This window comes from Hemibagrus wyckioides, linkage group LG27 (assembly GCF_019097595.1).
Source record: "Hemibagrus wyckioides isolate EC202008001 linkage group LG27, SWU_Hwy_1.0, whole genome shotgun sequence".
NCBI classification, from domain to species: Eukaryota; Metazoa; Chordata; class Actinopteri; order Siluriformes; family Bagridae; genus Hemibagrus; species Hemibagrus wyckioides.
This window is the reverse complement of record NC_080736.1, coordinates 12,112,636-12,137,516: the sequence shown is the minus strand read 5'-3', so window position 1 is coordinate 12,137,516 and position 24,881 is coordinate 12,112,636. Positions and strand designations below refer to the sequence as shown.

General features: G+C 39.5%; 1 protein-coding gene across 2 annotated transcripts in view; it reads left to right on the top strand.

The window, feature by feature from the left end:
- Window positions 1–24,881, top strand: part of acsf3 (acyl-CoA synthetase family member 3) — a 65,097-nt gene that overhangs the window by 24,224 nt on the left and 15,992 nt on the right. For both annotated transcript variants that reach the window (XM_058382099.1, XM_058382098.1), the window contains exons 6-7: window positions 2,203–2,300; window positions 2,381–2,507. In XM_058382099.1, the coding sequence (XP_058238082.1) occupies window positions 2,203–2,300; window positions 2,381–2,507 (225 nt within the window). The remainder of the gene's footprint in view (window positions 1–2,202; window positions 2,301–2,380; window positions 2,508–24,881) is intronic.

Here is a 24,881-nt window from a genome sequence, read left to right as displayed (position 1 = left end):
ATTTTATATTTTGGGGGGAAAATACTTGAACTGGCAAAATTGCAAGCACAGGCTTCTTTATTTAAACTCCTCTCAGTGACATATATGTCATTACAGTCTATGATATCTACTCATGTTCGACGCTTGTGTGTGGAACAGCTGTTACATCATGTTACATGTGTTTGATGATGTCACACGGCACATCTGGGTGCAAATATGCAAACATTGTGAGGGACTATAGAACACCTAGTGACCACTAACCTTTTCACGTGCCTCTGTTTAGAAGTAGCTCTCTTATTAAGTCCCTACACAGATGTTAAGAAAATTTCTGAGCTTTGGTTTTCCAACCAAAAGAACCAGCTGTGTGATGAATTGCGACCTTCTAGAACAATAGACAGACTGAGCAAAGGTAAAACGATTGTGTACTTAATAACAGAAGTGAACTACTGAGCCCTTGTTCCTGTTGTGTGAGATTTTACATTGTCCACCACACTCCCAAATAATTACAGTTGAGCCTCAGCATACGAATGCCCTCCCTTATGAATTTTCCCCTTAAGGATTGATATTTTGCAAGAAATTTGCATCGGGATACGAACGAACCGAAGTTGCGCGTATGACCGGGAGCCGTTCAAAACTTGTTAGCGTCAGCAGAAAGCCAGGTGAAGAGAGTTTACAAATTTTCCGAATTTTTTTTTTCAGTCAGTGAAAGCTGTTTTGGAAAGAGTCAAACCACGATTCCAACGTTTCCTTCGGCATGCGTTCAAAAGACATGGAATGCTTGGCTTGGGTCAGTTCTTTGTAAGCAGCCATACAGTTTACATACGCTTCATATTCATCAATTTCTGAGTGGCTGGAATGGATTATCTGCATTTACATTATTTCTTATGGGAAAATTCGTTTCACAATACAGATTTTTGCCTTTAGAACTCATCTCCAGAAGAAATTACATTCGTATCTCGAGGTTCCACAGTATCTGTTAAATACCAGCTGCTCTCCTTGTTCATACACAGCGCTCTATCAGTGAATAGAAGCCTTTATTTGTCACATATACATATCCCAACTTTGGAGGTTAGGGTCAGAGCACAGGGACAGCCGTGATAGAGCAGTGTCCCTGGAGCAGTGAGGGTTAAGGGCCTTGCTCAGGGCCTAACAGTGGCAGCTTGGCAGTGCTGGGGCTTGATCCCTGATCCTCTGATCAACAACTCGGAGCCTTTGACCATTTGAGCTAACACTGCCCCAGTGACCTTGAGATCAACATCTTGTGGATCTTTTATATCAATCTTACACAATCCAGAAATGACTAATCACAAGTTCTAGTTTTCATTTCTTCAGGTAATTAGTAATCTACACTGGGTCCATCAATAGACACTACATTGCCAAAAGTTTTGGGACACCCCTCCAAATCATTGAATTCAGGTGTTGTTTTTCAGGGGTTGGACTCGGCCCCTTAGTTCCAGTGAAAGGAACTCTTAATGCTTCAGCTTACCAAGACATTTTGGACAATTCCATGCTCCTAAATTTGTGGGAACAGTTTGGGGATGACCCCTTCCTGTTCCAACATGACTGTGCAACAGTGCACAAAGGTCCATAAAGACATGGATGAGTGAGTTTGGTGTGGAGGAACTTGACTGACCTGCACAGAGTCCTGACCTCAACAGAGACCAATGAAAACCAGTGCTCTTGTGAACTGCGTTTTAACTAACATCTTTATTACTGTCAACCTATATTATAATCAACCTGCACTACAGATGTGTGCTTTTTAATTCCACTCTTTCACTCATTATTCTTGTTTGGATTTGCCAGCCATATTTCCCCCTAAGTTTAAAACAAACGTATATTCTTTATTTCTTAAGCATTATAACCTGTGACCATGCAGTTAAGAATGAATGAAATTAAGAATGAATGAAGGGACGATGTCACTGCATCATTGCACACTTTCCTGCTCTCCGTTTGTCCTGTGAGCTTCGTATCTGACCAGAAAAAAAGACAAAATTGTCTGCTCACGCATCTTTTTTTGCTGCACCGTGCAGGAACGCAGTCTTAATGCACACCTCTAGTCTCAACCACATGCCCCCTGAACCTTTCTGGCAAGCTTTCTTGAAAAAAAAAAAAAAAGTTGTGCATTATAGAACACTTTATCTGTTCATTCTAAATAATGTATTCATTTTATGTTGTTCCTACAGTGTAGTAAGTGTGTGTGTGTGTGTGTGTGTGTGTGTTCAGGTGCAGTCGGAGCTCCACTCCCGGGTGTTGAAGTGCGAATCGTCATGACAAACACAAGCAACACCACCATCGCCGAGGGCAACAGCAAGCACACACGGGTACTTCATTAACTCCCTTTTCCCATAATGCACTTGACAGTCTACACTGACCCTGCCTGCCTATGTGTATGTGTGTACAGGTAAAGCCTGGGCTGGAGGGGCGTGAGGGGGAGCTGCAGGTTCGAGGCTCCTCTGTGTTTCAGGAATACTGGAATAAACCACAGGAGACGAAGGACGGTTTTACAGAAGACGGCTGGTTCAAAACCGGTACCTGTTCAACACATATACACACACTCACTCTCACTCTCTCTCTCTCTCTCTCTCTCTCTCTCTCTCTCTGTTTGACAGTTGTAAGCACTTAAGTGTTATTATTATTATTATTATTATTATTATTATTATTATTATTATTATTATTATTATTATTATTATTATTATTATTATTATTATATATCCATTGCCTCTGTTTTGTAGGTTATCCCCTATCTGTCTCTTGTGTTGAAAGCTCTTGGGTTTATTTTCTGTGATGATGCTGTCAGAATTTTTTCACATCATATATGAACAAAGGCAGCAATCACGTTACTGCGAGATATAATCAAAAAACACTTCAGGAATTTAGTGTTATATGAAGAAAAAGTGCTTGTGAGAATTATTTACTGGTACAAAAGGGAAGGGTTTCTGCTAGCGTGTGAGGAGAAAAAAAAAGGTTAAAAGATAAAATGAGCTGTAGCCATTCTTTTAGTGAGGGTGCCAATACTTTTGCATTTGACTGTAACATGATCTAGAGGAGAGAGGGAAGTGGAGAGACAGTGGAGAGGGGTGTGTGTGTGTGTGTGTGTGTGTGTGTGTGTGTATAAAGTAATTGGCTGAGGGGCTGTGAGGACAGAGCCGCAGTGTGTATGCGCTGCTGTCACACTCCATTACACACAGCCACGCTGTAATGAGTCACAGTGCAATCAGCTCCCTCCAGACCGTGTGTGTGCGTGTGTGCGTACAGGTTTGTGTGTTCTGCGCATGCATCCTTTATGCAGGTCCCATCCTCCAGTCAAAACTCAGGCTTATGCGTGTTGGTGTTAAGACTGTGGGGAAAGTAAGAGCGAGTGAAGGCTGAGGCTCTGTCTGTCTGCCTCTCTCTGCTCTGTCTGCTCTGACTCCATGCAGGTCAAGCTCAGAGTGTTTAATGGAGCACAATATTCCGTGTTTCAGAGCGCATTTCTGTCAAAGCTGATGATTACAGGCTCAGAGTGATGATTAAGTCGACTAAAGTGTGGCAGAGAAATGACTAATAGAGTATTACAGGCTGCCTGTGTTTGTAATACACGGATACAGTAGGCTTCAAATATCAGAGTCTGTCTAAAACCAGTACCTGGTTTTTATTTTATCAGACATTAACAACTAAGTCAGAATTGCAAATATTTTCCAGAATCCTTCAATAATATAAATGAAATCAAATGGCATTTTTGAAATAAATAAATAAATAAATAAGGATGATAATCTATTTAAAAGAATTAAGATGTTTAAGCAAGAAAGACACAACACACTGCTTTGTGGTAAATTACGACTTTGTTCAAATCATTTCAGTTGGAGCAACATGGTGTAATTTTTCTTAATTAACTAATAGTAATGCTAATTAAAAAAAAAAAATACAGCTATGTTTTTTAACTCTATTTCTAGGTAACGAAGAGTGCGCATCAGGTGTGTTTGATTTGTTTTCAAATATTTTTAATCGATTTTATGCTGTAAATATATTATGTCATAATTGTACAGTGCAGTCAATGTAAATATGAAGTCTGAAATCAGCTTCTGAGTTTAAATTTTTAATAAATTCACCTATTGATTCCACCGTGACTCGGAAATTCAGAGCTTAAAGAGTTCCTCTACTCGTAATTACAACTTTGTGGTGCGTTAAACTCGTAAATACGATTTCCCATCATGACTTCACCTCACCTTTGTGTTATTGTACCTCTGTTACTGTATCCTTTGTTGAACTATTGAACCTCACAGGGCAGACATGCTTGTTTACACACACACACACACGCACATAGTGGTGCATTAGTGTCTCTCTCTCCACAGCACAGAGAATGCCATCTGTCTGTCCCGGGAGACCAGATACCTTCTTTTAATCTTCTGGTTGTGGTGCGACCTATCCGAGCCAATCAGAGCGTCTTATTCAGGAATGCATGTCGTCTTGTTAGAGTGAATCCAAATCTTCTGTGATAACGTCTCTGACTGTCACCTCAGACCGTGTCAGGTTCAGCTGGATGTGTTGAACTCTCCTCTCTTCTCGCTGTGGGTGATTTCACACCTGTTCTCCGAGTCAGAAATTGGTACCTTTTGTTTCATTTGCTGTTTGCTTTGTTTAGCAGTTAATTAAATAAATCAATTATAGGTTGGAAAATTCTTTAGTTTATTCCACAGCAACATGACCGAGTGAACAAAGCATTGACGACTACACAGAAATCAGTGAACACAGTGCCATACACAGAAATCACAAGCATCACTCTAACACTGAGAACACAGTGCCAGTGCTGGATTAATTATCATATATTCATATAAATAACAACTTTTTTATGTATCGCATCTGATGTTTTCTCTTTTGGTTCATTAGTGCTAAAATCCAGAAAGCATCACATTTCTGCAACGTAGCATTTGGCAAATACACACCATGCTCGTTCCTGCGTTTGGGTCGATCCAGCGTCGAAACACTTCCTCGTTGCAGTGGAGTTTATTTGGAAGAGATTCAAGTGTCTGAGTAAGTTAATTCACCTCGAGCAAACCGCATCGGATGAGAAAACACACCGGGGTTCTGTTCAAACATTTTTGTTTACTGTATATGTGGTGAAAGCATCCCACTGCTATGTATTAAACATAAACATAAACATGGGCACGGTGTACTGTGTAATAGTGTTACTCAGTTACTTCGTACTAGTACTATGAGCTTGCTTTATTACAGATTGGGTGCCAATACTTTTGGAGGTGAGTGGATACATCACCAGGATACACATAACCAAATTCTCCTCATCGTGCAGAGTGTTTTGAGATGTCACATGTGTATGGTTCCATCAGTGTAAGTGTATGGGAAATTTTAGGATTTTCGATCTTCCTCTACAGGAAAACCGAAGGTCCGATCTGTTCAACAACTTACAGCTTCATCCGGACCAACAGCATTTACAAGCAAACATTCTGTATTGCTTTATTTAACGCTACTCCTCCTGGAGCTTTCAAGCTACATGCAACAAACTCGGCAAAGTTGTTCATCCTGAAGTTTTATGCTATTAGTTTTCTAAGCGATCGGAATTACGGTATTCCCAGTGCAGAAGCTCAAATTGGCCTTTTTTCCCCATAGAATTCCAAGCTTTCGAGAAATATGCTCCAAACTCAAGGAAGTTGTTCATCCTGAAGTGTTATGCTTCCAAAAAGTATTGGCACCCTGTCTGTCCGCTCGCCTCCAGAAGTATTGGCACCCTGTCTGTCCACGTGCCCCCAAAAGTATTGGCACCCTGTCTGTCAACTTGCTTCCAAAAAGTATTGGCACCCTGTCTGTCCGCTCGCCTCCAGAAGTATTGGCACCCTGTCTGTCCACGTGCCCCCAAAAGTATTGGCACCCTGTCTGTCAACTTGCCTCCAAAAGTATTGGCACCCTGTCTGTTCACCCGCCTCCAAAAGTATTGGCACCCTGTCTGTTCACCCGCCTCCAAAAGTATTGGCACCCTGTCTGTTCACCCACCCCCAAAACTATTGGCACCCTGTCTGTCCATGTGCCTCCAAAAGTATTGGCACCCTGTCTTTCCACGTGCCTCCAAAAGTATTGGCACCCTGTCTGTCCATTCGCTTCCAAAAGTATTGGCGCCCTGTCTGTCCACTCGCTTCCAAAAGTATTGGCGCCCTGTCTGTCCACTCGCTTCCAAAAATATTGGCGCCCTGTCTGTCCACTCGCCTCCAAAAGTATTGGCGCCCTGTCTGACCATTCGCCTCCAGAAGTATTGGCACCCTGTCTGTCCATGTGCCTCCAAAAGTTTTGGCACCCCTTTTGTTCACTCGCCTCCATAAGTATTGGCACCCTATTTGTCCACTCGCCTCCAGAAGTTTTGGCACCCTATATGTCCACTTGCCTCCAAAAGAGTTGCCACCCTATCTCTCCACGCGCCTCCAGATGTATTGCAACCCTGTCTGTCCACTCACCTACAAAAGTATTGGCACCCTATCTGTCCACTTTTCTCCAAAAGTATTGCCACCCTATCTGTCCACTTGGCTCCAAAAGTATTAGCACCCTTTTGTCCACTTGAATCCAAAAACTTGCCACCCTATCTGCCCACGTGCCTTCAAAAGTATTGGCACCCTATCTGACCACTTGCCTCCAGAAGCTTGGCAACCTGTCCACTCGCCTCTGAAAAGCATTGAATGTTACAACTACTTGCTTTCAGCTTGCATCATCACAAAACCATATCAGTGTTTTTGTGTTTGTTGTTATTTGCGCTCAGTAACACAACCTTCCTCTGCTTTTCCTTCTACACATGTGTTGTGGAAACTACTGATGATGTCATCAGCTGAAACACACGCTTCCACAGGTTACTTTACATCCTGAAGGAGTGCAGACCCGAGTACAAGTCGTCTTCACAGTCATGGTAATCTAGTGTAACTGAACTCACTGCAGATCCTACAGGGAGATTTTTCATCTAAACCCGCTCTGTTTCAGTGGGAAAGCCTCCTGAGTTACAGAGATAAACATTTATATACAAATTTCTCGTATCTCTGGGGCAGAATTAGGAACGCAGACACCAGATGTACACCTTATATTTATTCCTCCTCAAATAATTCTTTGTCATTCTAATGTCAGTCTAAAAGCGTGGAAAGAAAAGCAATTTCTTTCCCTCAATAGATGAGTAGTAATGCTCTGATAACAGACGGTCTCAAAGGGTTAATTGGGTTTGATTGCAGTGAATATCTGTAGCTATTACAATTCTCACCCCCCCCCCACTACTGCCACCTCCCCCCACTTCTCCTCACCTGTCACCTGTCTCTGCAGTCTGAAATATAACACCCTCCTCTGCAAATCTGCTCCCATTCTCACCCTTTTTTTTTTTTTATTTCTTCCTTTCACCCTGGTGACAGTGTGTGTGTGTGTGTGTGTCCGCACGTGTGTGCGTGCATGTGTTTGTGTGCATGAGTGTGTGTGTGTGTCCATGTGTGTTTGCGTGCATGTGTGTGCATGAGTGTGTGTGTGTGTCCATGCGTGTGTGCGTGCATTTGTGTGCATGAGTGTGTGTGTGTGTGTGTATGTATGTGTGTGCGCTTGTGCATGTATGAGAGTGTGTGTGCCTATGTCTGTGTGTGTGCTTTTTTGTGTGTGCATGCTTGTGTGGTTTTATGTGTGTGCTTGTGTGTGTGTGTGCCCGTATGTATGTATGTATGTGTGTGCTTGTGTTTGTGCTTGTATGAGTGTGTGTGTGTGTGTGAGAGTCTGTGTGTGCTTTTGTGTGTGTGAGAGTGTGTGTGTGTGTTGCACAGTTAATCAAAATCCTCCTCTTGATTATCATTTGATTATTATTTTCTTGTAATCATTTTGGGGGGAAAAATCAGTATTTTGCTCCATTTCCATTTTTCTGGTAATATTTGCATATAGAGTTTCATCAGGACTGATTTCCTGTAGTCTTCTTCTGATCTGGCTTCTGAAGAGGAACAAAGCAAAATGTCTGAAATCCAAAAGCCTTGCTATTTTTATTTATCGATGTTCGAAACAGTAATATGAGTGAAAATGTACTTTATGTAGGTTATTAATGCATTCTTTATATTGCTTATGTACAGAAGAGATTGGGATTCTTTATAGTGTAAAATTCAGCATATCTGATGGAGAGAGATAGAGAGCAAGAGAGGTGTAGAGGAAAGGAGAGAGATATACAGATGAAAGAGAGAAGAGGGACAGGAATGCGGTCGATAAGACGTGTGTGTGTGTGCCCGCCTCTGTCTTTAATGGCGTGCGGCCGCTGGCTCTGACTGGCACCTCCATAGATGATCTGTCACTCTCTTGAGCGCTCACTTTTTGCCACACTCGTTCGTTATCATCGATTTTCCATGTGTCTTTAGCGTCATCCTGCCTCTCATTTTCTCTCTCGGTGTCTCTTTCTTTTACTCTTCTTGTCTTCCAGTACTGATTTGTGAGTCTCTCCACACACATACACACACACACACAGATTAAATGAGCAAAGCATGGTGAGGTTGCGAGGTGTCGATTTTATGCAAATTACAAGCAACAGCCAAGTAGTGCTGACCAATCAGGACCGGTGACATGTTGCTGTTGTCCGACAGGAAATGAGGATCGGCATGAAAAGTTCTAGCACTTTCTCTCACCCTCCTGAACTGTTTGCTTGCAAAGACTAAAATAAATATTGCTCAGCAGAAGGTCTCTGAGCTCAGAATGTTGCTGATCCTAGTGAAATGAAAGTCGGTAGCTGACTTTGGTTACTATGAACATTTCAAATGAGCGAGCTGAGCAATAATAGAAATAATCAACTGGCAATAGCTTCATGTTAAATTTCAGCTCTGTTTGACGGTCCAGTTAAAAACCTGAGGGTCGAATGGGTGATGAGCAGTGACCAGTAAAAACAAGGAGGGGGCGGAGCTTACAACAGCGTCATTTAAGATAATCTAGCACCGCGATATATTACTGAAAATTTTCTGTTTTTTAAATTCATATCATTGTTTATTATTTTAATTCCTGTTTTTTATGTAATGTGTAAGTGTTCAACAGGACAAATGACTTCTGGGTAATAATAAAGCAACCTAATGGACCGGATTCAGAGAACTGAGTGTAAAGTGATGTCAGTATTTATGTGCAGAACGTTCCATGTATTTAGACCTAGCTGAGCACCTGCTTAAGTCGATTTTCCGAGTGTGTCATTTAGATTATGCAAATGACCCGTGTGTAGTTCATGGCTCCAAGGTTGCCAGATTTGTTTTGAGTAGACGTTTCTTTCTAAGACGGGTTTTCTCAGCAGCTTCTAGACAACAACATTTAAACGCAAGCACTCACCTTTAAGCCTGAAAAATATCCGTGATAGAAAATCACTGAGACTGAAGAAGGAAATGGTTTCTAAATTCTTTGCTGTCGAATTTAATGAACATAGAGAGAGAAGATTCTAAATAAACCAAAGAGTCGAGTATATCGCCAGTATTCTGCTGCATGAATAGTAGGTGCTATCATCACATTACGGTCTCTCCTGGATTTCACGACTTCTGAGATCGCAGAAATGAACGCAAAATTGGAGAAGGTTTCAAAATAGAGGAGCTTTCAGTTTTTCAGGGTTACTATAGATTTGGGTCGATGCGTGTTGTGTGACATCATTGTGGCCTGCTGTCAGGAAAGTCCTCGTCCTTTTATGTTCGTACAAGAGTACAGCTATCACAGAGAATAATTACATGTGACTTCGCTGGTAGGAGTTTTAGAAGAATCCTGTGCTTGCAATTTGGCCAATTCAAGGAGTCAAAGCACCAAAATTCTGCATCGAGCATTTAGGGCTTCAAAAATGATTTTTTATTATTAATATATTATTAATTAGATATTTGTAATATACAGCTCTGGAAAAAATAAGAGACCACTGCAAAATAATGAGTTTCTTATGTTTTTTTCTTCCAGGTTCATGTATTGGTGAGATGAACAGTTTTGTTTCATTTTTTGTGATATTTCTCCTAAATTCAAAATATAACTATTGTTATTTCGAGTGTATATTTAAAGGAAATGACAACACATCAAAATAACCCAAGATCATGCAGTATTTGCAGAGCTTTAATAACTCAATTAAAACTAAATGCAAATAATTTGTAAACAAATTGTGTTAATGCTTTGGCTAAATAACATTAAGAAATCAGTATTTGGTGGAATAACCCCGATTTGCATGCGTTTTGGCTTCATGCTCTCCACCAGTTTTTCACATTGCTGTTGGGGAACTTTATACCTCTCTTTTTGCAAAAAAGTAAACAGCTCAGCTTTGCTTGATAGTTTGTGACCATCCATCTTCCTCTTGATGACATTCCAGAGGTTTTTAATAGGGTTCAAATCTGGAGATTGGGCAGTGGTCTCTTATTTTTTTCCAGAGCTGTATATATATATATATATATATATATATATATATATATATATAATTATAATAATTTAATAAATTAAATAAAATTTTCAGAAATCTATAAAATACCACTTGATCCAGCACATCCTGCACTGTTTTATTTAATTTAATTTATTAATTATTAATTTTTATTTTATTATTAATGAATGAATTAATTTTTTAAGTCAGACACCAGAAGTTAGTGCATGCTAATGCACATGACATTTCACTTTCATTGTTTTATTTTATTCTGCCATAAGTATGTTTAAAGAATATAGGAATAATAAAAAAATAAATTAATTAATTAATAAATAATGACAATAATAATAATTATCATCATCCTATAATAATTAAATCCTATAATTTAGTATTTAGTAGATTATGTACTTTCAAGATAAATATAAAAATTGAATCCCAAATCCCTTCTGATTCACTATCGAAAATCTTGTGCTGATGATGTGGAGCCCTATATCATGTGCTATCTGACCAATAAAACAACATTTGTGGGGGAAAAATAACAAGTGATTCCATTTGCTGAGCAGAAATTCTGAGTATAGATTAGTTTTTGTTAGAGTTTTGTACACTGTAGCTTCTGAGATTCAAGTGGAAAATGCATTATTTATCATTGATTGTCTGGATATATAATATATATATATATATATATATATATATATATATATATATATATATATATATATATAAAGAATAAAGAAGAAAGTGTAAGCTTCAGAAACTGAGCGATCATATGCAGAGAAAGAGGAAGAGCCCCTTTCCCAGAATGAATAACGCACCGGGAAACAATAAATAAATAAATATACAAGTAAGGGGAGGGAGGACGTGGAGGAAAAGCATTAGCAATTTTCCAAATGCTGCTCGCGCATACTTATGAATAATGGAGGCATGCTAAAAGTTGGCCGTGCTCGACCAAGCACTGCCTGGGGAGTGCGCATTAGACCGAGGGCTCATAAATAACCGCTGTGGATGAAGAGCGGAGGAGCGAGGAGGGGAGGGAAGGATGTTAACTAGCTGCTCCAGCACTCCTCTCTCGTCTCTGAGCGGAGGTCAGACGGTGGGATTGGGGGAGCGCCGGAGACAGATGGGCTCAGATTATCGACCGTAGTGTGTGTCCTGTTCTTCTGCTCACTCTGGTTTTTAGCAGTAGTAGTAACAATATTGTCCCCATGGGGAAACACAGGTTTCACGTGGATTGTGCTTGTGTGGTGTTGAACAAAAGACCACAAACCACAGATACCAGATAAGAAGATTAACAGCAATAAAGCTAAAAAAAGATCACGTTAAAACGAACAATACAAAGCAGTGTCATTCAGCGCACCAGTCTCAGTATATAACCAGTCTCAGTATATAACCAGTCTCAGTGTATAACCAGTCTCAGTATATAACCAGTCTCAGTATATAACCAGTCTCAGTGTATAACCAGTCTCAGTGTATAACCAGTCTCAGTATATAACCAGTCTCAGTATATAACCAGTCTCAGTGTATAACCAGTCTCAGTGTATAACCAGTCTCAGTGTATGACCAGTCTCAGTGTATGACCAGTCTCAGTATATGACCAGTCTCAGTGTATGACCAGTCTCAGTGTATGACCAGTCTCAGTGTATGACCAGTCTCAGTATATGACCAGTCTCAGTGTATGACCAGTCTCAGTGTATGACCAGTCTCAGTGTATGACCAGTCTCAGTGTATGACCAGTCTCAGTGTATAAGCTGTCTCGGTATATTACTAGTCTCACTGTATAACCGGTCTCAGTGTATAACCAGTCTCAGTATATGACCAGTCTCAGTATATGACCAGTCTCAGTATATGACCAGTCTCAGTATATAACCAGTCTCAGTATATAACCAGTCTCAGTATATAACCAGTCTATAACTTATTACACAAGTTATAGCTTTTAGCCGGTTTAAGGAGAATCAGCAGTCCAGAGGGAATGTGCTTATATTCTCTGTTTATTCTGTTTTCATGTAAGAGAAATAATCCTAGCCGTATTTCAGCTCTAGTTACTATCGCAGTGTGCAGTCAAGCTAGAAACTTCACTAGTTTCCAAATATCATGTGAAATCATGCAAAAATCATCTGTCTGAAAATGTTTTAAAGGTGCATTAAGTAAGTTAATTATATATATATATATATATATATATATATATATATATATATATATATATATATATATATATATATATATATATAAATTTCAAACCCACATAACTGTCTGGGTTATATATATATTTTTTGTACTTCCTGAGCTCTGTGTTTCTGAAGCTTTTCCCTCAGCATCTTAGGTGACTCATAGAGTGTCTATAAAAATGACTGACAGGAAGCACAAACACAAACAACCCTTTTACCCCAGGATCAGTTTTCCAACAGGAAAAACAGCAAATCTAAACAATTGCTAAAGCCAAGGCTCAATCTATTTATTTATTTATTTATTTATTTATTTATTTTTTTATTTATCAAATAACCATATTCTACATATCTTTTGTTTGCGCAAATAAGGAGTAAAATATCGACTAGTGAACTTTTAATTATTTGTTTGATCAAAGTAAACTTGAAATTGTGTGCATTGTGTCCGCTTGTAATAAAAAAGACTGTCCTGTGCTTTACTGAAAACAAGTGTAAAGCAAACTTGCAGGTCCTGAGGGTCACAGCATATTGCTACTCTTACACAGGGTTGCCAGATTGAAATCGGTCATGCTGCATTATAAACTGAATGAATATTTTTGTCTCTGCAAGTTAAGACTTATTGTACAGAGAACTTTTTTATTGTAAATCCACCAAACCTGGCAACCACACCCTTATACTCTACCTATACTATAATAATAGACTCTTATAATAAACAGAATCAGAAACTTTTATCAAAAGCCTGAGTCACATACAGCCCAAAAAACCATGCTCTCTCATGACACAAATTACTCTGGTGCTCATAATCATTAGTAGCTGGTTACACAACTGCACTTAAGTATATAGTGTTCAGTTATAGAAGGGAAATGATTTATAATCCCACTCTCTGGTGTCACCCAGATGAAGATGAACTCCCTTTCTGAGTCTGGTTCCTCTCAAGGTTTCTTCCTCACATCGTCTCAGGTTGTTTTACCTCACCACCATCACCTCATTAGGGATAAACATAAATTAAACTCTTAAACTTTATCATTTTTATTCTGAATTTTAATATTCTTGCAAAGCTGCTTTGAAATAAATAGTCTATTATTAAAAGCACCTTACAAAAGAAAATTGAATTAAATTCTGGGTTGCATTATGGACTAAAAAAACTTTTGACTAAAATAAGTTTAACTGACGAAGTTATCTAGCTTTTGTTAGCTTTTTTCCAAGTCCATGTGCTGTTTTGTTGTAGGTGCTGGGCTAGCTAACATTACAATTGTCAGAGATGCTTATAATAATTACATCAGCAATAGCCTTTTTAGATATTAGCATCACTAACATTAACTATTAATACTAGTTCCCAAATATATAACTAATACTAGCTTCCAAATAGTTTCCAGATGAGTTTAGAAATGGAAAATCAGGAGGCTGTGGCATCATCAAACAATGAAGAGATGAACAATGCTGAGAAGTAAAATAAAATAAAAAGTGAACATGAATTTTTAGAAGAATTTATAGTTTTGTGTATATATTTGAGATCCTCAGATTTCTCTACATCGATCTGTACCGAGCCTTAAATATATCCTATAAAGTCCCACCTCTTAGCATCATGCTAATATAATAATTACATCATCAGTTAAACTTTAAAATGGCAAATGAAGTGGTTTTACCACTATATAAATTATACATAGTATTTATGCATGGTATACTGTACAGTTTCAGTTTTAGTGAAATTACACTATAGTTGTTCTGCTCATATCATCTAACACCGAGTGCCACTCTCACAATGTCTCACTGTGTGGAATTGCCTCTAATTAAAGATAATAAACGAGTTCACCACAGTCATCTACTTCAGCTTACACTCAGCTTATTACAGCCACCAGGAGGCCAAACTTATTCTGAATAATTCTAATTAAATTCACTTTCCTGCTCTAAAGAACATCCAGCCTCAGGAAAGTTCTCCTGCACTGCTGGTCTGATGTCAGAAGTCCTGAGCTTTTTCTCTTCAACCATTTCACTTCAATTTAATTTATTTGTATAACGGACATTGTCTCGAAGTAGTTTTACAAAAGTATAATAACAGAATAAAAATGATAAACTTTAAATTATCTCTAACCTTTATCCTTAATGAGCAAGCCTGAGGCGACGGTGACGGAGGGAGGAAAAACTCCCTGTGATGATATACGTAAGAAACCTTCAGAAGAACCAGGCTCAGAAGGGAACCTCATCCTCATTTGGACAGTTAATAATGTAAATGTAAAATATAATGTCCTTTCTTCAACAGTTTATATTCATGGTACAATTGTTCAACCAAGAGCTCCCGAGGAACTAATTTCATGCTCTTTGTTTCCTGTTTTGGCATCTAGTCACTTTATATTTTGTAGTACATTGTAGTAAAGTTCCTTTGAGACATCAAGGTGCCCCAAGTTGCCACTGGTGCCCATTTCCCCCAGCAGCGACACTTCAAGGGTTCATTCTGCAGCTCTTTAGGCTTTTATTTTGTCTTACCGTAAATTTTCCCTGTGAAGACTCAGAGGTTAATATGAAGAAGGTGCATTTGGAGGGAGTCCAGTCCCCGAGGTCAGCATTACTGACATTATGATTTATAATGCAGTTCCTGTATACAGTACCACCTTCACTTCTGTAGAACTGATGAAGAGGATGATTGAACTTCAACATGGCTGCTGCTTTGTTGATTTATCTCTGCCATTCCATCCAGAATGTGTTTCCTCCTCACACCCAGTATTCCCAGGATCAGGACAGGCTCTGTGACCCTGACCATGAATGAATGAGTTTATTATTTATGATGCTTGCCTTAAATGTCGCTTTTCCTTGTACAAAACTAAAGCATTGCTTCAGACACCAAAATGATTCGACTACATTTAGTTTACATTGAAAATCCAGTTAATGACCTGTTCTTTTTTTTTCTTTTCTTTTTTTTATAAAGATTATTAGAAACCCTTCAGAGATTTCTCTCCCTCTGACCATTCATTCTTTCCACCTCAACTACCACCCCCACCCTCTTCCCCTCCTGAGCATTACACCCCCATGGGGCACCTTTAATCAAGGCAACATCTCCATTCACCCTCTTTTCCCGGATGGTTGCTACTCCACCTATCCGCTGCCATCTGCTCATGCAAATTCTCACCGGTTTTGAGATCGAAAACCATCACCGGTCTTCCACGATCGACTAGTTCAGCTATGATGTCATGTAGTTTATTCGGTCTATAGCAGAAATCCATGTATTGGATGGGTCTTCTTGAGTCTTATTTGGGTATCCTTGAAGCGTGATTAAGAGAAGAGCGCACTCAGCCAGGGACAAGGAAGCACTTCAGGATGGACTGTAGTGGTTTTTATTGACTTGAATCAAATCACACTTCCCCTAGGGTATACTTGAACTCCACAGGCCTCCTCCTCTCCATCCTGCTTCCTCTGCTCCAGAACGTGATGAAGGAAAGTGAGATTCGGTTGGTCCAGCCATTGTTTTGGGGCAGGAGCACTTTACTCTGGCTAGAGCTTGTGTTTGGATTGCTGAATCCTGGCTGTGGAACAGCTACACCACAAACATACGGAGGATTTGTGTGTGTTGAATGCAGCTGTGTTGTATAATTGTGTACACATGTAGAGTAATGAAATTTGACTTTCACTGCACGCACTGTTCAGTTTCTGATCAGGTGTCTGTTTCTAAGCATCTAGCCGTAACACATCATTTCACACTGTACATATTTAGCACAGCAATGCGGGATAAACTCTGCCAAAGTGCTGCTAACCAGAGCTTCAGAGCTTCACTCTGCTTCTAAACTACCAGTCTTAAACGTTCCTCTACCCAGGGTGTAAAAGCAGGGACTAGAACGAGGATAACCTGGAAAAAGTGCTGTTCTGGATCTCCTTTGTGTCTGCTTATGGAATTTAATGAATGGAAAACCATTAAAAGCACTCTGTTTTGGATATAAGGGACAAAATGCCACATCACGCATGCACCGCTGAGGATGTCAGAGCTGACAGAGGTGTGAGCTGACCGAGGTGTATGCTGACAGCGGTGGGCAGTCGGGGTCAGAACTGGATCCAGGCTTTGTGTGACACCAGTGTGGGGCTCAGTGCCACTCATACATTAAGACAGACGGAAGCAGTGCCTCCCTTACAGCCCACACACTCACATACACACACACACACACACACATACACACGCACACCTGAAAAAACTCCAACTACGTGACCTCCTCTACTTAGAGTTTACTTTTCCTGTTTTCTGCACATTTGTTTCCACTCGGAGGTGGACAGGTCTTCGCTTGTGTTGAGTGCGCACGTGATGGTTTTGCAGGATCGAACCGCTCGCTGCTTCGCCTGTGTCACTTTGTCTGCCTACACCTGCTCGTTAGAAACCAGTGAATGAAAGATTGCTGGCTCCTGTGTGAAAAGTTCTACACCTTCCCAGATTGTTAGCTGTTTTTGGGCTGAGAGGCCTTGCTGGGGGTTAGGAATTTAACTCTGATAAATTGGGCCAGAAATCTTTCGCAAGAATAGACTGAGTTTTAAAAACTAGTTGTTCCACTTGTGCTCTACTTGTGTAGATGATGATGATGATGATGATGGTGATGTCTCTAAGACCACATATATGTGCATTTTTTATGTACTTACATTCTTGTAATTTTTTACTAAAAATGCTGCTTTCCTAGACAGCATTGCCCAGTCTAATATGTTATCATTTCAATAATAATGCAAATTCACAGAAACTTCCATGGATAGCACACAACCTAAGACTAATAATAAACAGATTAAGAATGTTATTTAACAGAGGAAATGCAGTGAAGCAGTGTATAAGGAGATGCTTATTTAATATTTATGGAAGGAGTCTCCAGTGTCAGGGCTTTTTCCTTTATGCTTTTTGCCACAGAGAGACTTTCGTTCTCAGTGAAACCCAGTCTTGATGTTTCTCAGCATGCGTGTTACAGTCGAACACAGTTATTAACATAACGCCGTTACACTGCATTGTATTAGACTAATTAGATCTTTTTCAGAGCTCTTTCATGTAGTGCATTAAATACAAACTCCGAAAGAGAGCAAAAGTTAAGAAAGATAAATACGATCAGAGCTGCCATTTTAGTCAGCGCTCGTCACGTATTCATCCTCATTAGCTCCTCTAGTGAGTTGCCTGCGTCTGAGCGCCGACATTAATATTCATGTGTGTGTGTACGTGCTTCACACGCTTTACTGCTTCTTCAGAGGGATCAATCAGCGGCATCTTCATTCATCTAGACAAGATAAGCTCATTTTAAGCTCTGCTCATGTTTCATCCGAGTATTATTACTTCATACCTCTTTAATGTGATGTTGGGTTTTAACTGTCACACAAATCAGAAGTTCTTTCGTGGTGTTACTCTCCCGGACACTGAGGTCTCTGAGTGGTATAGCCCCACAACCTGCACGTAAAACCACACTTTATTCACTGCTCTGTTATTTTGATTAAGCAATTAGTTGGATTATTATTAAACATTTGTACACATATAAATTCCTTAATTATTCACGTTTAAATTATATCTGAATATATTAAGATGAGCTGAGATGAGATAAGATAGAACTTTATTAATCCCAAAGGAAAGCTTCAGATAACAAGAAAAATAAATATAAAAGAAAAGTAAGTTAAATATGGTTTTATATTCCAAAATATAAATGAGATATAAATGAAAATGAAACAGCCTTTATTTGTCACATATACATTACAGCACAGTGAAATTCTTTCTTTGCATATCCCATCCTTGGAGGTTGGGGTCAGAGCGCAGGGTCAGCCATGATACGGCACCCCTGGAGCAGAGAGGGTTAAGGGCCTTTGCTCAAGGGCCCAACAGTGGCAACTTGGCGGTGCTGGGGCTTGAACCCCTGATCTTCCGGTCAACGACCCAGAGCCTTAACCACTTGAGCCACCACTGCCCCTATTATAGATGAAAAATAAATTAAATGAAATATTCTACATATACAAAATCTACAAAGAAAGGTGCTAGGGAACTAGAATATATCGCACATGATGTGATATTGATACATGATTTATATTTTATTAATATAGACCTCCTAAGTAGGCTTAATTATATAATAACTGATGTACAATATTACTTATATTTGCTTGGAATGGCATGATAAGTGTTTTATATATATTTTTTTGGTTCGATTCAGCCAAACAAACCAGCTTGCAGTACTACTTTTATTTTTTTTTTTGTAATTTGTTTTCTGACACTTTTTTTTTGCAATAGTACCTGACCACAGGACCGTCTTTGCTGCATTTCAGACAAGAAGAAGAAAAATCCTTTATTATTGTCACATATACATTACAGTGAAATTCTATCCCTACTTTGGAGTGCAGAGTCAGCTGTGATGCAGTGGAGCAGAGAGGATTAAGGGCTGTGCTCAGGGGCCCTATGGTGGCAGCTTGGCAGTGCTAGGGCTTGACCCTTAACCTTCTGATCAGAGCCTTAACCACTTGAGCTACCACTGCTCCAGACTTATTCTGTTCTCTCCAGACCTGAGCTCCCACACTGCCACGATTTCCCACACAAGCCGTAATCAAATGCTTACAGGTTGAATTATTCCTCACAACAAACACAAGCTGTATCATAAATCCAACACTGGAGTGTAATGTAAAGTGTTCCTATGCTTTAAAGCATTGCCGTGGTTGTAACGCTCTTCTAACACCTTCCCTTAACACCTAAGCCCTTAATCAAGCATTATATTTCACATAAATGTCATTTAAAATAACCCTTTAGTAGGAAAAATATGCATCTACCCTTTTAAATCTTGACAAAGTCAAGTCATCTTAAAAGTGTTGTACACAAGGTGCCATAGAGGCCACACCAAACTGAGCCATGGTCTGCCAAAAAAATATTTTGATATCGGGAGACAACAATTTTTTTTATCAGGAAAGACTTGAATGACCTGTATTGCGAGATGGACACAGGAAAACCTTTATTTTTTTTTGACAAATCTACCATAAAAAATGATGCTGGTATAAGGGGGTCTGTAAAACTGTAATACAAACAAAGCTACTATTTTCTATTTTTCTGTCACAAGAAGGTACATAGTCAGTGTGCTTCAGAATATAGTCCAACTAATTGAAAAAAAAAATCAATGCTAGTTATTTTTTATTAATTTTTATATTTATTCAAAATGTTATTTTTAAAAAATATATTTTTATTAATTTCATTTTAAAGCTATTTTCTACGTAGGTTTTGTTTCTCTTTTGGATAAATGGCCCTTCATATAAGCAAAGGTTGCCTTATACCCCATACTTGGGTTTATTTTTTTTTTAAGTATAAATTTTCTAGTTATAAAGGTTGCTTTTAAAATATTATGCTACATTTCTTTGTTTTATACTGATTCCACATTTCTCAGAAGATCTGAATTGAATAAAATGTCAGCAAAAGAAACGTCACAGTAAATATAATGTATTGGGAAATGTCCAAAAATGTACCTTGTTGGTAGAAATTTCCTATAATTCTGTTTAAAGGTGGAACGTGTGACCCATCTAGTCAATATGGTTATGGTTTGGGACACACCCAGTGCAGTATAATGATGCTGGCTTATATAATTAACCTTAAGTGTGGGGTTTGAAACACATCCAGTCTGGACTGATGATGATGAAGGTGCTCATGTGGCCTATACTGTGAATACGGCAGATGGTTTGAGAAACGAATAAAACAGTATTGCTATATAGTTGCTATGGTTAGGGTGAACGGATTGGGACACATCCACATTGGACTATAGTATAATGAGCTGTATGTGATTATGTTGCCTGCATATCGAATAAGTCAGATGGTTTGGGACACGTATGAGAGAGTATTCGTATATAGGGGATAGGGTTAGGGTGACTGGGTTTGGGATTGGGACACATCCATATTGGATTGTATGTGATTATGTTCAAGTTGCCTACATTACGAATAAGTAGATGGTTTGGGACACAACTACATTTAACTGATGATGGTGAGACATTTTGGGATGTTTTTCAGGTAGCCTATATGTGGTAGTAAATAAGGTTTGTGGTTTGGGACACATCCATAGTGTACAGTTTTTGTGAGAAATGTTGCCTATACAAGGCGAAGGCATGCGGTTTAGAACGCATCCACAATAGGCTGATGATGGACAGAAGTTCTTATGGCCTGTGTAGTGAATAGAGCGTATGGTTTGTGACGCATGGCGGTGAGACTTTTGTGGCGGTGTGTGTGCAGAGGCTACAGAAAAACCAGACAGTCTGTGTGTATTGAGATGGAAAACTAAGTTGTTTACTTGAATCATAAATTCTTTTGCCTGTATTAGTATGCTACATAGTGCACTCGAATGTAGGGAATGGTGAGTAGGGTTGCATTTGCTACACAGATGCACTCTGTTATTTGCATTCATGTCCAGATGCATAATACACACCGCATTCATGAAATAGCGAGCATCGTCTAGACCAGGGGTTTTTAAACTTTGTGCATCCAGGGACCCATTTAACTGTGGAAAAAAACACATACACTCCTTCATTACGGATTTATTTTCTGAACCTACTTCTTTCATAAAGTATTCAAATGTTTGGCTGCTTCTTTATGTAAATATCTTTTGGCTGTTTTTAGAGCAATATTTATTTTTATTCCTGAACTTTCAACCATTTATTTTTATTATTGTTGCCATTAAAATTCAAGTAGATATTATCAGTAATAGACAGAATGTACAGTCTGAGTGTGCTTTTATACGTCTGTGGCTTATTTAGTGATGGTGTGTATTTTAGGACACATTAGTACATACCTTGAATTCTAGAAGAGGTTTTTTCTTATAGAGAGAATGCTGTCATTCACACACACACACACACACTCTCCAGTGGGATTGTAACACCTAGAAGAACAGCGTAGCAGCTTGTCAGAGCGATGTGTGTGTGCACTGAGGTGTAAGAGTGCTGGACGCAGAACATGGCCTCTGTCACACTGCCCTTTTCCAGAGCTGTCAACTCGTCCACGTTCTGAGCTTACAGCAAAATAGCCTGGTTTTGTTTGTATGCATGTCAGCGTGTGCCCTGAGCAGTCAGTACCCTGAGCATTCACATGTCTGAGTTTGTGTGTATATGTGAAGCAGAAGGAAATGTGTTAAATTGCATTATTCCTTTAAAACTTCACTGTAAAACTTCACTAGGTATTCCATACATTTTAGTATTCCATACATTTTAGTATTCCATACACTTCAGTATTCTGTACACATTAATATTCCCTACACTTCAGTATTCCGTACACTTCGGTATCCCGTACACATTAATATTCACTACACTTCAGTATTCCCTACACTTTAATGTTCTGTACACTACAGCATTCCGTACACCGCACTATTCCATACACTTCAGTATTCCCTACGCTTTAATATTCCATACACTTTATCATTCTGCACAATTCAGTATTCCATACACTTCAGCATTCCATACACTTCAGCATTCCTTACACTTCAGTATTCCTTATACCTTAATATTCCGTACACTTCAGTATTCCCTACACTTCAATATTCCGTACACTTCAGCATTCCGTACACCTCACTATTCCGTACACTTCAGTATTCCATAAACTTCAGTATTCCCTACACTTCAGTATTCCCTACACTTCAATATACACTATATTGCCAAAAGTATTCGCTCACCCATCCAAATAATCAGAATCAGGTGTTCCAATCACTTCCATGGCCACAGGTGTATAAAATCAAGCACCTAGGCATGCAGACTGTTTTTACAAACATTTGTGAAAGAATGGGTCGCTCTCAGGAGCTCAGTGAATTCCAGCGTGGAACTGTGATAGGATGCCACCTGTGCAACAAATCCAGTCGTGAAATTTCCTCGCTCCTAAATATTCCACATTCAACTGTCAGCTGTATTATAAGAACGTGGAAGTGTTTGGGAACGACAGCAACTCAGCCACGAAGTGGTAGGCCACGTAAACTGACGGAGCGGGGTCAGCGGATGCTGAGGCGCATAGTGCGAAGAGGTCGCCAACTTTCTGCAGAGTCAATCGCTACAGACCTCCAAACTTCATGTGGCCTTCAGATTAGCTCAAGAACAGTGCGCAGAGAGCTTCATGGAATGGGTTTCCATGTCATCCAAGCCATACATCACCAAGTGCAATGCAAAGCGTCGGATGCAGTGCTGTAAAGCACGCCGCCACTGGACTCTAGAGCAGTGGAGACGCGTTCTCTGGAGTGACAAATCGCGCTGCTCTATCTGGCAATCTGATGGACGAGTCTGGGTTTGGCGGTTGCCAGGAGAACGGTACTTGTCTGACTGCATTGTGCCAAGTGTAAAGTTTGGTGGAGGGGGGATTATGGTGTGGGGTTGTTTTTCAGGAGCTGGGCTTGGCCCCTTAGTTCCAGTGAAAGGAACTCTGAATGCTTCAGCATACCAAGACATTTTGGACAATTCCATGCTCCCAACTTTGTGGGAACAGTTTGGAGCTGGCCCCTTCCTCTTCCAACATGACTGTGCACCAGTGCACAAAGCAAGGTCCATAAAGACATGGATAACAGAGTCTGGTGTGGATGAACTTGACTGGCCTGCACAGAGTCCTGACCTCAACCCAATAGAACACCTTTGGGATGAATTAGAGCGGAGACTGAGAGCCAGGCCTTCTCGTCCAACATCAGTGTGTGACCTCACAAATGCGCTTCTGGAAGAATGGTCAAAAATTCCCATAAACACACTCCTAAACCTTGTGGACAGCCTTCCCAGAAGAGTTGAAGCTGTTATAGCTGCAAAGGGTGGACCGACGTCATATTGAACCCTATGGATTAGGAATGGGATGTCACTTAAGTTCATATGCGAGTCAAGGCAGGTGAGCGAATACTTTTGGCAATATAGTGTACCTTACACTTCAATATTCCCTACACTTCAATATTCCGTACACTTCAGTATTCCCTTCACTTCAATATTCCCTACACTTCAATATTCCCTACACTTCAATATTCCCTACACTTCAATATTCCCTACACTTCAGTATTCCATAAACTTCAGTATTCCCCACACTTCAATATTCCCTACACTTCAGTATTCCCTACACTTCAGTATTCCCCACACTTCAGTATTCCCTACACTTCAGTATTCCCTACACTTCAGTATTCCATAAACTTCAGTATTCCCCACACTTCAATATTCCCTACACTTCAGTATTCCCTACACTTCAGTATTCCCCACACTTCAGTATTCCCTACACTTCAGTATTCCCTACACTTCAATATTCCTTACACTTCAGTATTCCCTCCACTTCAATATTCCATACACTTCAGTATTCCCTATACTTCAGTATTCTGTACACTTTAGCATTCCATACACCTAATCATTCGGTACACTTCACTATTCCCTACACTTGAGTATTCCATACACCTTAGCATTCTCTACACTTCAGTATTCCAAACACTTTTGTATTCCGTAACACTTTGGTATTCCCTACAATTTAGTGTTCCATACACTTGAGTATTTCTTTCTCTTACACAGTATTCTATAACCTTTAATACTCTTTCGATCTTAATATTCCATACACTTTCTTTCATCTTTACATTTTAATGTTCCTTACACTTCAGTTTTCCAAACACTATTATTCTGTAGACTTTATTATTCCTTATACATTAGTATTCTGTACACTTACCAGTTGTCCACAGACTCTTAGCCATATAGTCTATGAACAGATAATTCATAAGCTATGAATTATACAGATATATGTATAAAAATGAAACTGATAGAACTCTACAGGTGATCTTGCACAATATCTTGTTGATTACAGCGTCAAGACGTATTTCTCACTCAGCTTCAAGAAGTAATTCCACTTGTTGAACCAGTTTGATCCTCTTCCAGTTAGCGAAACATATTCAGTTCCCTACTTAACTTGCATGGATCCCTCTGATGGACTCGCAATTTCAGAATCTTCCATAAATTATCAATGGGATTGGAGTCAGGAGTCTAGGCCTTCTTAAAAGTGTTTGAATACATACTCTCAGGACGAGATTTAGCAGGATTTTGTCTGCCATCTCTAATAAGCATAGTGATGGTGCTAACCCAAGCAAAAAGCATTCTGCAGGATGATGGGAAAGACATCTGTACTCCCAATTACACCATTTTTAAAAAATGGACTGAAATTCCAACACAGTTTGTTAGCCAAGTCCAAGTTGTATAGTCCATATAGATTGTACTGTTACTTACCTGAAAGCATGTGACTGACGCATAGTGAGGAGATAAGATGATTGATTGATTGATTGATTGATTGATTGATTGATTGATTGATTGATTGGTTAATTGGATGGATGGATGGATGGATGGATGGATGGATTGGTTGGTTGGTTGATTTGTTGATTTATTGGTTGGTTGATGGATTGATTTGGTTGGTTGGTTGGTTGGTTGATTGATTCATTAATTAATTCATTCACTGGTTGGTTGTTTGTATATGTTAT